Genomic DNA, 12961 nt, shown 5'->3' with positions numbered 1-12961 from the left:
TGTGAGAGCACTTTTCAACTAATAGTACTTTTCTGGTGGCTTTGATCTATCTGTTGAAAATTTGGTCTCAGTGCTTTGCCAATGGCATTCCCTACTGCCTTTTAGGATGTATATGGAAGCGAGTTGAGAATAACTCACTGATTTTTGTCTCCTCCCCGTCTTTAGGTGTGTGGTTTCACTGTGTTTTGGCTTCAAGCCCAATAAACAGGGTGGGGGAGTGGGGGGGGAGAATATATGTACAAGAACATACCAACATTCTACCAGTTTATGCCATGGTTCATTCAGCTGTACAAAACTTGAAATATCACAATTAAATGATAAGACAGATAGCGAGCTAGATTTTGTTTGACCTGGCCACATACTTTTGAGTGATATTTGGTGAGGGAAGAGACATCAGCCAGAGGATTGTTCTGTTTCTCACCATTCACCCCTGACTTCTGGGTGATTCTTTTGGAGCATTTAGCTGATGCTGAAAATGGCATGGGGGGTGTATGGGGGATGACCTTTTAAATGGCTTGCATGACAAATGGAAAATTTGAAAATTTTTGTTCGCTTTTTCAGGTGTCCGAGGCTTGTAGCAGTGATATTCCTCCCCTTCATCAAGCTCCACAGCACTACTGGAACTCCCATTGGCAGTCCATGAAGTAAAACAAGACAACAACTGCTCTAGGAAAATTCCCTGGGATCAGTGTCAAGAGTCCTGGGTGAGCATGAAGCCTGCCCAACATAGTTCCAAAGGGAATACAGAAGAGAAAAGTTAAGGCAAGTAACTTAGAGGTACATGTTATGAATTTTTAAAAATTGCCTGTAAATGCACCCTATAATTTTTTTCACTTCTCTTCAGAAAGCTTCCCCATCTTCCTCCCCCACCAACCCAAACAGGGAATGCATCTGTTGAATTTTGTCCCATTAGCGTAGAGGCTCAAATTCAACCTCAGTGGGGTCGCTGGTAGGGGATCGGCTGCCCATTATACACTTCACCCAATGTTCCCCTCCACCCCTGAAATAAATGGCAAGGAGAATGAGGTGTGCATATAATTGGCAGCTAATCTACAACTTCTGTTCTGCAGTCCCACTGAAATTGTGTTTCCCCCAATATTTTTTATTGAATGCACATTGAGCGTCATTGTAAGCATAACATGTTGTCTAAGCACTTGCTTTCAGAACTCCAGCTACAAATGCTGTTTCTAGGTCGAAGCTCCAAGTAACATTTGACTCCAACTTAATCAAATCAGAGATTTTTTGAAGGGCAAAGATATTTCATGTACAGATTCTATTTCAGGCATACAGATGGGGTTGGGTGAAGAACTTAATTTTGTTAATGCAGAATTTCTGAAACTTTGGAGCAAAATAAATAAAAATTTCTTTGAGTCCCACTTTGCTTTGCACTTGATCATGACATATCCCTAATTGAAAATAAATTTCTGTTTATAAAACAGCATTCATACATCGGTCACAAGGTGCTTCAAGTGGTGTGGTCTGTTTCTTCCTCAAATCTACTTTACAAGCTAATGAAACCTTCATAAATATTATTCTAGAAATGGCTGCTGGAAACATTAGTGGATGAATGCTTTATATGTTCATACAGTATTCCCCTCTCAGCTATTTTAACTGAAGCTTTAACTCATTTACACCACTGTTTAAATGAAGTTATCCCAAGAAGACCGAGGAACATCATAAAAATGTGTCAAGTGCTCATTTGCTAACATCAACAGCCATCTCCAGGCTACATGGTCCTAAATTTAAATCGCGGCTAAGCTTAATAATACACCATATACTAAAATAATCCATAGAAGTATATTTGCTAAAATAACATTGACACTTCAGCCAGACTTTATTTTTCTTGTGTTTGATTTATCCCCAATATCAGAAGGTCAAAATTTTTCCAAAATTGGAAAAAGGTGAAACGGGCTCATTAATTTAGAGAAATCTATAGCTGTCAAGTAAATAAAAAGACTCTCCTTTCCAGTTAGAGGGTTGGAAAAAAGTATATTGCTGAATGTACATGAAACATTCTCTCATGTTTGCTTCCTCTGGATCTCTTTGTAAAGAGTGAAATCCAAATGTACAGGTGGAGCAGTAGCACAGTGAAGTCTCCAAAAAAAGCAGTATTAAGTGCAATTACAAAGTACACTAAACAAATGTGCAGTAGCAAATTCATTCCTTCAAAATTTTTAAAAAATTGATCAGATGGCCACAAAACCGAACAGGAATTAAAAGTCTAAAATGACCACGAAACCACTGTTGATTGTTGTAAAAACCCATCTGGTTCACTCATGTCCTTTAGGGAAGGAAATCTGCTGTCCTTACCTGGTCTGGCCTACATGTGACTCCAGACCCACAGCAATGTGGTTGACTCTTAAATGCCCTCTGAACAAGAGCAATTCGGGATGGGCAATAAATGCTTGCCTAGCCAGCGATGCCCACATCGCATGAATGAATAAAGAAAGGTGCACACCATTCATCACAACAAAATTAGAACTTTAAATTAATTGCTTAATCTTACATTTACAGGCACTCAACTTGGAAATTTGAAATGGCTCAGTATCTCATCCTTTCCTTAAGCAGTAACTAGTGAGATTCTGCTCGTCACCTACGCTGTAAATTTCCCCACTCTACATCCTGGCTCCATGTTTAGATTTCATGCACACAGCCACCTTAGCAAGCAGTAAAATAAATGCAACTTTTATGGCCACTGGGAGGAGCACCTCAGTTGCTGTTTGCTTACTCAGTGCACTGTGATGGGTGTGTCAAGATGAACTTCAAAACTTATGGCCTAGAGTTCCTGCTATGTTGTCTAGATTTTCCTTGTGATGTTCACCTGAAATCAGCCAAACTGGCATAAAAGATTTGGAATTTCAAGCATAAGTCGAGTTTTCATGACCTTATGCGCTATTTGTTAAAACTTTCCACACCCTAAAAATCAAATAAAAGACCATGAAGAACTTCCATAAATTACACTTGTTTGAGAGCCTTTGGAGGTGACTCTTAAAATTAAGCTTTTTTTTTTAAAAAAGGACACAAGTACGCTAATAGGTAACTCTAAAATCTTAAATATGACATTTCCTCAAACTGACTACCATACAAAGATGAAACAAGTAAATGGTGCTGTATATTTTTTAAATATAATTTTCTATTATTTAAAAATGAGGTTACTCGCAGGTGGTGGACTAAACACTGATTAAAATTATTTTTTGTGACAAAGCATTTTTAGTTATATTAATGAAACTGCACCAAGGTTACTCAGAAATAGTATTTAATGTAAAATTATTTTTAAAAAATTTTAAAATGCTGACTCATTGTGATGATTTGTGAATGGCTTTATGTTCAACAATATGTAAACGAATTTGAGCAGAAACCTAGTGATAGTTTCAATGCAGGAAACTACCACAATTTACAACCTGGATCATTTGCACCTAAACAAATACTCTTGGGACAAGATTTTCCCCCCCAAGGGGGGGCGAGTTGAAGGGCAGACGCACACAGGCGCGCTTCCAATCAGCGCCCCCAATTGGGGGCACGGTGCCATTTTACATGGGTGGGCCAATGAGCACTATGAGCTCCCTGTGGGGGCGGGGGAGATTCCCAAAATCGAGAGCACACTCATCTCCCCTGAGGCTAAGTGCTGCCTCAGGGAGATTGGCTGTTCTGTGACAAATATTAAAAATAGAAGAGAAAATCCTGACATGTGCTCTCATGTGACACTGTCACATGAGTTGGAACATGTCCATAATTTTTACAAAAACTTTAATAAAAATTTTTAAAACCTACATGAAACCTCATCCCGCCCATGGATGAGGTTTCATGCTTTTTCTAATTCCCACTGGGGCTTCTGGCCTCCCCGCCAACCTTAAGGTTGGATGGGCAGGTCCATTAATTAGTTTAGTTATGCTGTCAATGGCCTCAATTGGCCATTGACGGGTCGGCGGGCGTGCAGCTGATTTTGCTGTGCCCCTCCTACGGAAAATTTAAATGGAGTGCAGTGACGTCGGGTGTTCTGCCTGACATCACCGCACATCATTTTACACGTCAGCGAGCGGGCCCCATCCCCTGCTTGCCGACAGGAAAATCCTGCCCTTGGTCTGTACGTTAGCATCACTAAACAGCGTACTTATACCACTGTAATACTGCACGTCTCCACTCAGCCTTAGCCATTCTTTTATTATCTCTAGACTGGGTTTCTCCAAAATCCTCACTGGCTTTCCAAGCTCAACTATATACTTATTAAAAACTCCATCTCTTCCAAAACTCTCTGCCTTCACCCTGCCTGATACTCAGTCTCAATCACCCACCACCACCTCCCCCCACTCCCCCTCATATCCTCACTGACGTATTTTGGCTTACTGTTCGTGGAAGGAACAAATTGAGAATCGTTGTCCTTGTCCACAAATTCCTCTCGTGCCTTATCTCAGCTTTCCTGGGGTTGTCCCTTTCCCATCATTGCCAATGGTTCCTGTTAAAGTTTCAGCACTGGAGAACATAGAAGTCTTCTTGGATAATGCTGCATTGGTATCATCTGAAGCAGACACGCCTCCTGCATTGACTGAAATTGTTGAGTTCTTGACATTGTGTGGTGCCTGTGTTTCCTGAACACTGACCAGTGCTGATATGTGTTCAGGAACTCAGGTGACTGTACTTAAATATTCTAGGCTTACTGTACTCAGAATAAGACAGATAAATAATCTGGGAAACAAAATACTCTGCAGCTCTTTTTTGAAATTTGGTACTCAAAACTCAGTACAATTCAGGCCGAGGCTAGTCTTTGCAATGACTTACCAGGAATGTACCAGGCAGGCGTCTTCAATTTAGCCCCTGCCAAATCAAAAGTGTAAAATAATTACTCATAGGCAAATGATGAAACTTATTAAAATAAATTTTAAAAAAATGTATCTCTAATGAATTGTCACCTGAAATTTCCATGCAACCTCTCCCACTCTCCTGTCATAACCTTGACAACATTCCTGGAGAAACAGTGTAAACAGCTATAGATGGCCAGTTATGTTGTTTCTACATGGATTCTACCAATCTTCCCTGAAGTTACAGCAAGTAATGGGGAACCTGTGGAAATTTTCCCTGTGCCATTTCTAACATTAGCTTGTTTTATTAGTGTCACAAAATGAACTTGCTGTGACTCACTCTCCCCATCTTGACTCTTTGGCTTGTAAAAATACATAAAACAAATAAAGCAAAAATTGAAAAGGATCATTGAACAATAAATCCTAAACTTGCTCCATATTAACTTTCTACTACTAGCCAATTCAAATAAATGAAGCTCAGCAAGATTAACCCATTTCCTGGCATCATCTTCTCTGATAATGTAATGAATTTTGCAATGTAAAGGCCAGGTGTTAAATATGTAGTTGAATAAGGGGTGCAATGATCATTGTGGCAACAAAGTTGACTAACCTGTCACGACCAATTGCAGTTAATTTGGACAAATGATAATTTACCTTTAGGTATTTGACACACCCACTCAAGTTTAATATCACAGTGAAAGGGCATTAGGTGATATTCAAATTTCCTTCTGATGTCAAACATAAAATGATGCCACAAAGGTGTCTGGGTCTGTGGAAGAACAAAACAAAACTGTAAAGCACTGTTCAATATAATCTAAAAGAATTACATTACAAATTTGATGCTTCCAATTGATGTCGTTAATAGTTGAAAATTTCAGCTGCAAAGGGGCTATAAAATCGAACACTTCACTGCTCGCTTTGTTGGGTGCACATTCACAGGTCCATATGCTTGTACTCCTATTGGAGTAAGGGGTTAAATTTATTACTGTTGCTTAACTTCAACTTTTTCTCCCAAAAGCCCCTGTAAACAAACACTGTTGATTTTTAATTTACAAAATCTCTGACCAATTCTGTTATTACGAGCATTTTAACTAATGCTTTCAAACATATACACATTTTCAACTGATTCCCATCTGTTTCTTACCTGAAAATTAAGCAGCTGGCAGGAGAAAATGCTGATGTGGGGTGAGGCAAGGGTGAAGACACTGCCATAACCAAGGCTCACCTGATGGGTGGAATTTAGTGTCGGTGACATGGATTCACCCCACTGGTTGGAAAACTGGTGGAAACCCAGCATCTCCTTTCCAAGCAAGACGCAACACAATTCTGAGGCAACCAGACACTTCCTGGACAGTGTCTGGCATCCCACTGTAAAGGCTCCAGTAAGGTGTAAATCCTGCTGAGAGCTGCAGCCAAAGGCCGGCAGGTCTGCGGTGTCGGCAGCACCATCGGCAGTGGTGCCAGTATTGCACTGGGGCCTATGCAGAGGATCACGGATGGATTCCAAGATAGAGGTGAGCGGGATGGAGGTCTGAAGGAGCATGGACGGCTTCCGGTGGGATCCCTCACTTCTAGATGCCCGATCCCTCAATTGGGCAGAGTGCTTGAGAATGAGGGACCCCAAAGAGGTCTACAGACAAAATCAATTTGCAGGTGGCCTCCCTGGATTGCAAGTTCCCTGCCCGCCACTGGTTGAAAACTAGCAGCTGTGGATAAGGTCTCTCAGTGGCCCTTGAATGGCCACTCAAAGTTTTCAATTGGCCTCTGGACGGAAAGGCTGCCTGCAAGCCTTCCTGCCCCAAACTTAATCTCAAGAAGGTGGGAAGGTGACGGGATCTCCACCCTTCACTCTCCCTCCCAATCATGCAGCTCCTCCTGGACATTAAATTCCATCTGATGAAATTTTCAATCAGGCTTGTAAAAATATTAACAGCGTATCATCAGTTTCAAATTAAAATCCATTTAGAAATATAAATTGATTCTTGCACTAGTTGTAAAGCTCAGACTGCAATTCTAAAGTACAACTGTAAGAGTATGGCTGCTGCACAAAAATAGCACTAGCTTTATCCAGAAAAATACTGCGATTTGCTGCTGACTTGTACTATCTTCCTGGAAACTGGTTTTCTCCATGTAGTCTCCATGTTCTAACCTAATGACTGGGTCAGTGTAGGAGCCGCCCAATTTTTGGACCTCTTACAATCAATGAGCTGCAGCAGAGCATTGGTGCCCACAGCTCTCTTTAGGTTCAAACCTAAAAATGGCCTCAAAATGCTGGCTTCTGGCAGGCAGTAAGGCTACTCCACCAAATTCACATGGGGTGAATTTTTGACCTGCACCCATTTTCTCTTTCAAAATATCAAAGGCAAATTTTGCAATCCTGACAAATAGCTCAGCTGCTAGCATAAAGTTAACAAAACGTTCATTGGGTTCACTGCTCACAATTTTCTAGCATTAAATCATGTAAATAATTAGCATGAAATGCTGGCTTAGCCTTTTGTTTTTGGCCTTGAGCTGGAAGATAACTTAGTGAGGATATGGAAAATATGGCTAGTATCTCAAATTTAAAGGATTAAGGCCACTTCAAGCCAAATAGCTGGTTTTGGGTGCAAATATTGTTTCGGTTTATATAAAGGGTCAAATGGATTCTCAGTTTTTATCAATCTCTTTTAACAAGGGTATTTGGCGTGTGTGTGAAACTGAAGTGAAAAGAAACTTCACAAAGACACATGAAATGCAGTCACTGGCAAGTGGCACAACATCAAACTCTTGTTTGATAGCTTACAAAGTGGATGTGCAGCTGCATATTGTGGGTATAGAAACTCTGGCAAATGTTTGGATCTCCAAGGCATCTCCCCAGAGGACAGCATTGCACCTTACCTATAAGGCTTAATACTATCTTACTCAGATGTCATTTCTTTTCTCACTCACCTCCATACAGCTATACATGACCACTATAACATAAAAGATCATACACAGCATATTGCCATGTCAAGTCCATTTAAAAGATATTTTACAGAGGAAAAACAGCACAGAAGCAGGCCATTTGGCCCAACCAGTCAATGCCAGCATTTATGCCCAACTCGAGCCACCTCCCAACTTTCCTCATCTCAATCAATCATAGCCCTCCATTCCCTTCTGTCATATTTCTTGCAGCCAGCATTCTAACAATAATCCTGGTTCTAATCACTTTCAGTACGACATTGTCTCAGAGGAAGACAGCAGCACCCAGAATTCTCCCTCTCTCTCACACACACTCAAGTTTACAAATACTAATGCAGCAGTGCATACCCTGGAGAATACAGTTAAACTCTCGAGCAGGCTGCAGTGTTTGAGACAGTGCACAGGTGAGGAGTGGCAAATGTTAACGGAAAATAAGGAGAGGAACCTACTGCTTGGATAACTCGTATTAATGACATCCTGCACTTTGAGAAATGCACCAATATCATCACATTAAGAGGCTGTCTGTGCTCTCCTAATTCTGATCTCTCATGTATCCAATTTAAATCACTCCATTGTTGGACTTGTGGCTTCAGCTCCCAAAACCCTAAACTCTACAATTGCTCCAGACCCCTCTCTGTCTGCCTCACTCATCTCCTTTATGTTGCTCCTTAAAAACCTACGTCTTTGACGAAGCTTTTGGGCACATGTCCTAATATCTTCTTATATAGTTCATTGCCAAACAAAAATTTGACAATGTCCTTGTGTTGAACTTTGGGTTGTTTTACTGTGTTAAAGGTGTTATATAAATCCAATTTTTTTGTTACAGGGAAGGATGATAAAAGTTGTTATTGGGAAAAATGTTTGAAGTGTTGGTCATGATGACTAATTCATCAGTCACCTGTTTGAAACATGTCTCAGCAGCACATTAACCGATGTTGAAATGTTAGCCCGGAATAAGCTGGGGGCGTAACAATTAACAGACAGACTAAAACATTAGTACCACATTGGACATACAATAAGAAGGAAAACAAAACCGGTTGTACTTGCTGCCCTGACAGTTCACTTGCAGAAAGACAACATTAAATCAAATGGGGCAACAGCCATATCACTGGTCAACATACAATAGATGGTAATGGAAACATTGGAGTTTATTGGTGCACTATACCATGCATGATTGTGTAGAACTTCTGGGAAAAGGCCTGGATTAGCAACTTCTGTAAATGTGTTTTCAGAAACTGCTACACTAATCATTCTGGCCGTTTTTTTTTTGTTTTTTCACACATTTCTCCCCTTCTGATTCAGAGTGTCAGTAAAACCCTCAAAAGACTTCATTATCAGCATTTGTTGCTGCAAATCACACTGTAGCTGTAGCAAGATTGTTGTGTGAAGAGTATGGAAAAAATGTAATATTGTGCAAAGATACAGCAGGAAGTAATACAACATTCAAATTGCAACCAAAGGGAATCCAAAAGACAAAAACAATTGACATTAAGTCAGCATCTAACTGGGCATAACATAAAGGATCCCTAGCAAAATTGAGGTCATCTGCAGTCCAGAGGAATAATTTGCAGTGGCTGGAGTTGGACCCAGCCCATAAGCTAATCATCAGAGCCCATAACACCTCTGCAGGAGTCCCCCCAGGGCAGTGTTCTTGGCCAAATCATCTTCAGTAGCTTCAGTGACTTTCTTTTGTCTTAAGATCAGAAATAGGGCTATTTGCCAACTGTGCTACAATGTTCAACTCCTCCAAATGATGGAATAGCTCCTACCAGCAAAATCTGGATAACAACCAAGCTTGGGTTGAAAATAGCCAGTAATATTTACACTGCACAGAGGCAGACAATGACTTTCTCCAAAAAGTGAAGGCCAAACCGCCTCTTCTTGACACTCAAAAAGAAGAGAGACATATTCATCACTAAAACACTATTCAAAAATATCCAGAAGGTCACAACTGATCAGATGCTGAATTGGGCCAGTGTAGAGGCTGGGTACTTTGATCACCAGCATTGAAGCTGACCTTCTCACTCCTCAAAGCCTCTCCACAATCAAGTCCGGAGTATAATGTAATATTCACCACTCAAATGGATGGCAGCAGCTGTAACTGTGCTTAAAAATCTAAACACCATTAAGGACAAAGTAGCGTGCTTGATTGGTGCTGGTCACTGAAGTCATTATGAGCTAACCAAATGAGCTAACTACAGCATGTACTGCAGCAACTCACCAAGCTTACTTAAAGACACCTTCCAGCCTTGTGACCTTTATCACGGAAAACAGTAGCAAGAATTATACAGAAACATCAACATCGCTAAGATGATGTGATTTGGAAGTAAATTTAAAGTGAACCTAGGTGCTGTTCCTACATTGTTGCTCGGTCAAAATTCTGGAATTCCCTACCTAAAACAATCGTGGGAATATCAGTGCAAAAACACAAGAATTAGAGGAATAGGCCATTCAGCCCTTCGAGCCTGCTCTTCCATTTGATAAGATCATGGCTGATCGATTGTGGCCTTAACTCCACTTTCCTGCCTGCCCTCCATAACCCTCGACTCCCGTGTCTACCAAAAATCTATCTAACTCAGCACTGAATATATTCAATGACCCAGCTTCCACTGCTTTCTGGGGAAGAGAATTCCACAGAAACAGATGATTCACGACCATTTTCTCAGGGCAAACAAGGAAGCAATAATTGTAGCTTTGCTAGCATCACACATATCTTGGAACAAATAAATCAAAGCTATTTAGTTCTAGAAAAGTGTTGGAATCTCACCTGAAATGCACCACAATCTCTGACAGCGTAATCATCTTCTTTAAACTCAAAGGGTAACAGCACCAAGGAAACCTATCAAAAATAAAAAAGTAGAAAATATCTGGCAAAAAATGTTTCAGAAAATGTGCTCTCAGTGGGCAGCAACAATCATACACAAGCCAATCAGTGACAACAGTCCATGATCCATGCTCTCCATGGGAGTGACTCGTTGTTGAAATTGCAAAATGACCTCTAATAAGTACAGCAAATAAACGGTGAATCAGAAATACATACTATGAAAAGACACTCTAGTTGAATTTAATTTAAGAAGATAAGAAATAAAAGCAGGAGTAGACCACACAGCCCATTGAGCCTGCTCCACCGTTCAATACGATCATGTCTGATCTTGGGCTTCAGATCCATTTTCCCGCCCACTCCCCACATCCCCTAATTCTTTGAGACACCAAAGACCTGTCTATCCCAGCCTTAAATGTATTGAACGATGGAACATCCACAACCCTCTGGGACAGAAAATTCCAAAGATTCATAACCCTTTGAATGAAGTAATTTCTCCACATCTCAGTCCCAAATGATTGGCCCCTTATCCTGAGGATGGAAACAATCTCTCAACGTCCACCCTATCAAGCCCTTTCAGAATTGTGCAGGTCTCCATGAAATTGTCTCTCATTCTTCTAAATTCCAGAGAATATAAGCCCAATTTACTCAGCCTCTCAGCATAGAATAATCCTCTCATCTCAGGTGCCAATTTTATGAACTTGAGTATAGCTGCAAAAAGAGACATGCTGTTGAAATTTTTTGCTGTGTAGTCATCAGGACAGATTTGCAAGAATACCGACTGTAAAGAGAATGACAATTTACACTGCATGAGAAGAGAATGCTGATTGATTGGCAAGTTGTCTCTGATTGGTAACGTTGACTTTTTTCAGCAATACTTAAGTTCTGTACTACCAAATGACAATTTAGTGAACATTTACTGTACTGCCTCCAAATCAAGTATGTCTTTTCTTAAATGTGGAGACCAAAACTGCACATAGTACTCCTGATGTGGTCTCACCAAAACCCTGCACAATTGCAGCAAGATTTCTTTGTTCTTGTACTCCAAACCTCTTCCAACAAAGGCCAATGTGCCATTTGCCTTAGTAATTGCTTGCTGCACCTGTATGCTAACTTTCTGCATTCCTTGAACAAGCATACCCAAGTCTCTTTGAATATTAACACTCAAGTTTCTCACCTTTTAAAAAATATTCTGCTTCTTTATTCTTACAATCCAAGTGAATAACTTCACACTTCCCTATATTATACTCCACCAGCCATCTTGCTGCTCACTCACCTAACCTGTCTACATCTTTTTGCAAACTCTTGTGTTCTCCCCACAGCTTACCTTTCCATCTAGCTTGGGGTATCATCAGCAAACTTAGGTACATTACTCTCTCTTCATCTAACTCATTAATACAGATGGTGTATGCCTGTGCAGATGCACCATTGGTATATTTTACATTTCAAGTTATGAACTATTGGAACAAGTTGACATTTGCAGCCAATGGTGAATTAATGAAAAACCTTAAGATGAATAAAGTACCAATTCAATGAAGAACAAAAGTGTTTGAATTTGGTATAAGCTGCTCGAGTCCAGAAAAACACATTGGACAGCAAAAGGAATCTAGAAAAGCTGAACACTTATCTTAATCCAACCTTATATTCCCAGGATTTCTACTCTGCAATTTTTAAAAAATTCTGCTTTGAGGTTATCCATGCCAGTGATATACCAAAATCATCTTCATTATTTGTTTTTTTAGAACAGAAGTTATTTTGTCATAATGTAGGCACCACACCATTTTATTGTGGATATAGTAAAAACAACTTAGGGTACACTTGTGGCCTCTGTTTCATGATTAACTTCATTTACTTCCGTGTCTGACACTAGCACTGGAAATACTCATTTAAGAAACATGGATAAAACTGCAAAATTAACAAATCAAAGTGGGAATAAAACATGAGAACATATCTGCAAAGAGAAACCTCTGAAGCTGAAAAAGTTTGGCGTGACACTGGACTTCTAATTGACTTTTATTAACATAAACAAAATCTGCTAAACTGCAAGAGATAAAAATTTACCGGTCTGCTGTCACTCCATTCCCAAGAGCCTTCGGAATCTGGATTTCTCTTGTTTAATCCAACCCAAAACCAACGCTCATCACTGTAAGAGGGGAAATTTAACAGAACAACAAGTTTAGGAAACAGGAACAGGAATATGCTCTCAGCTCCTCAAACCTATGAGCATTATAAGTACCTCAACTACATTTATCCCCAGTGTACCATATCCCTAAATACTGTTGCTATTTAACAAAAATCTCTCAATCTTTAAAATTTCAATTAACCCAACATTTACCACAGTCTTTTGTGGAGCAAGTGCCAGGCTACCCCCACACGTGAAAAGGTGTTTCCTGATTTCACGCAC

The 12961-nt window shown here is 40.2% G+C and overlaps 1 protein-coding gene across 3 annotated transcripts in view; it reads right to left on the bottom strand.

The window, feature by feature from the left end:
- The window catches only part of ly75 (lymphocyte antigen 75), a 151001-nt gene that overhangs the window by 59400 nt on the left and 78640 nt on the right, over positions 1-12961 (bottom strand). For all 3 annotated transcript variants that reach the window (XM_041200864.1, XM_041200865.1, XM_041200866.1), the window contains 4 exons: positions 12619-12700; positions 10504-10575; positions 5451-5565; positions 4777-4812 (listed from right to left, as the gene is read on the bottom strand). In XM_041200864.1, the coding sequence (XP_041056798.1) occupies positions 4777-4812; positions 5451-5565; positions 10504-10575; positions 12619-12700 (305 nt within the window). The remainder of the gene's footprint in view (positions 1-4776; positions 4813-5450; positions 5566-10503; positions 10576-12618; positions 12701-12961) is intronic.

Source organism: Carcharodon carcharias, chromosome 12 (assembly GCF_017639515.1).
Source record: "Carcharodon carcharias isolate sCarCar2 chromosome 12, sCarCar2.pri, whole genome shotgun sequence".
NCBI classification, from domain to species: Eukaryota; Metazoa; Chordata; class Chondrichthyes; order Lamniformes; family Lamnidae; genus Carcharodon; species Carcharodon carcharias.
This window is presented reverse-complemented; position numbering and strand designations above follow the sequence as displayed.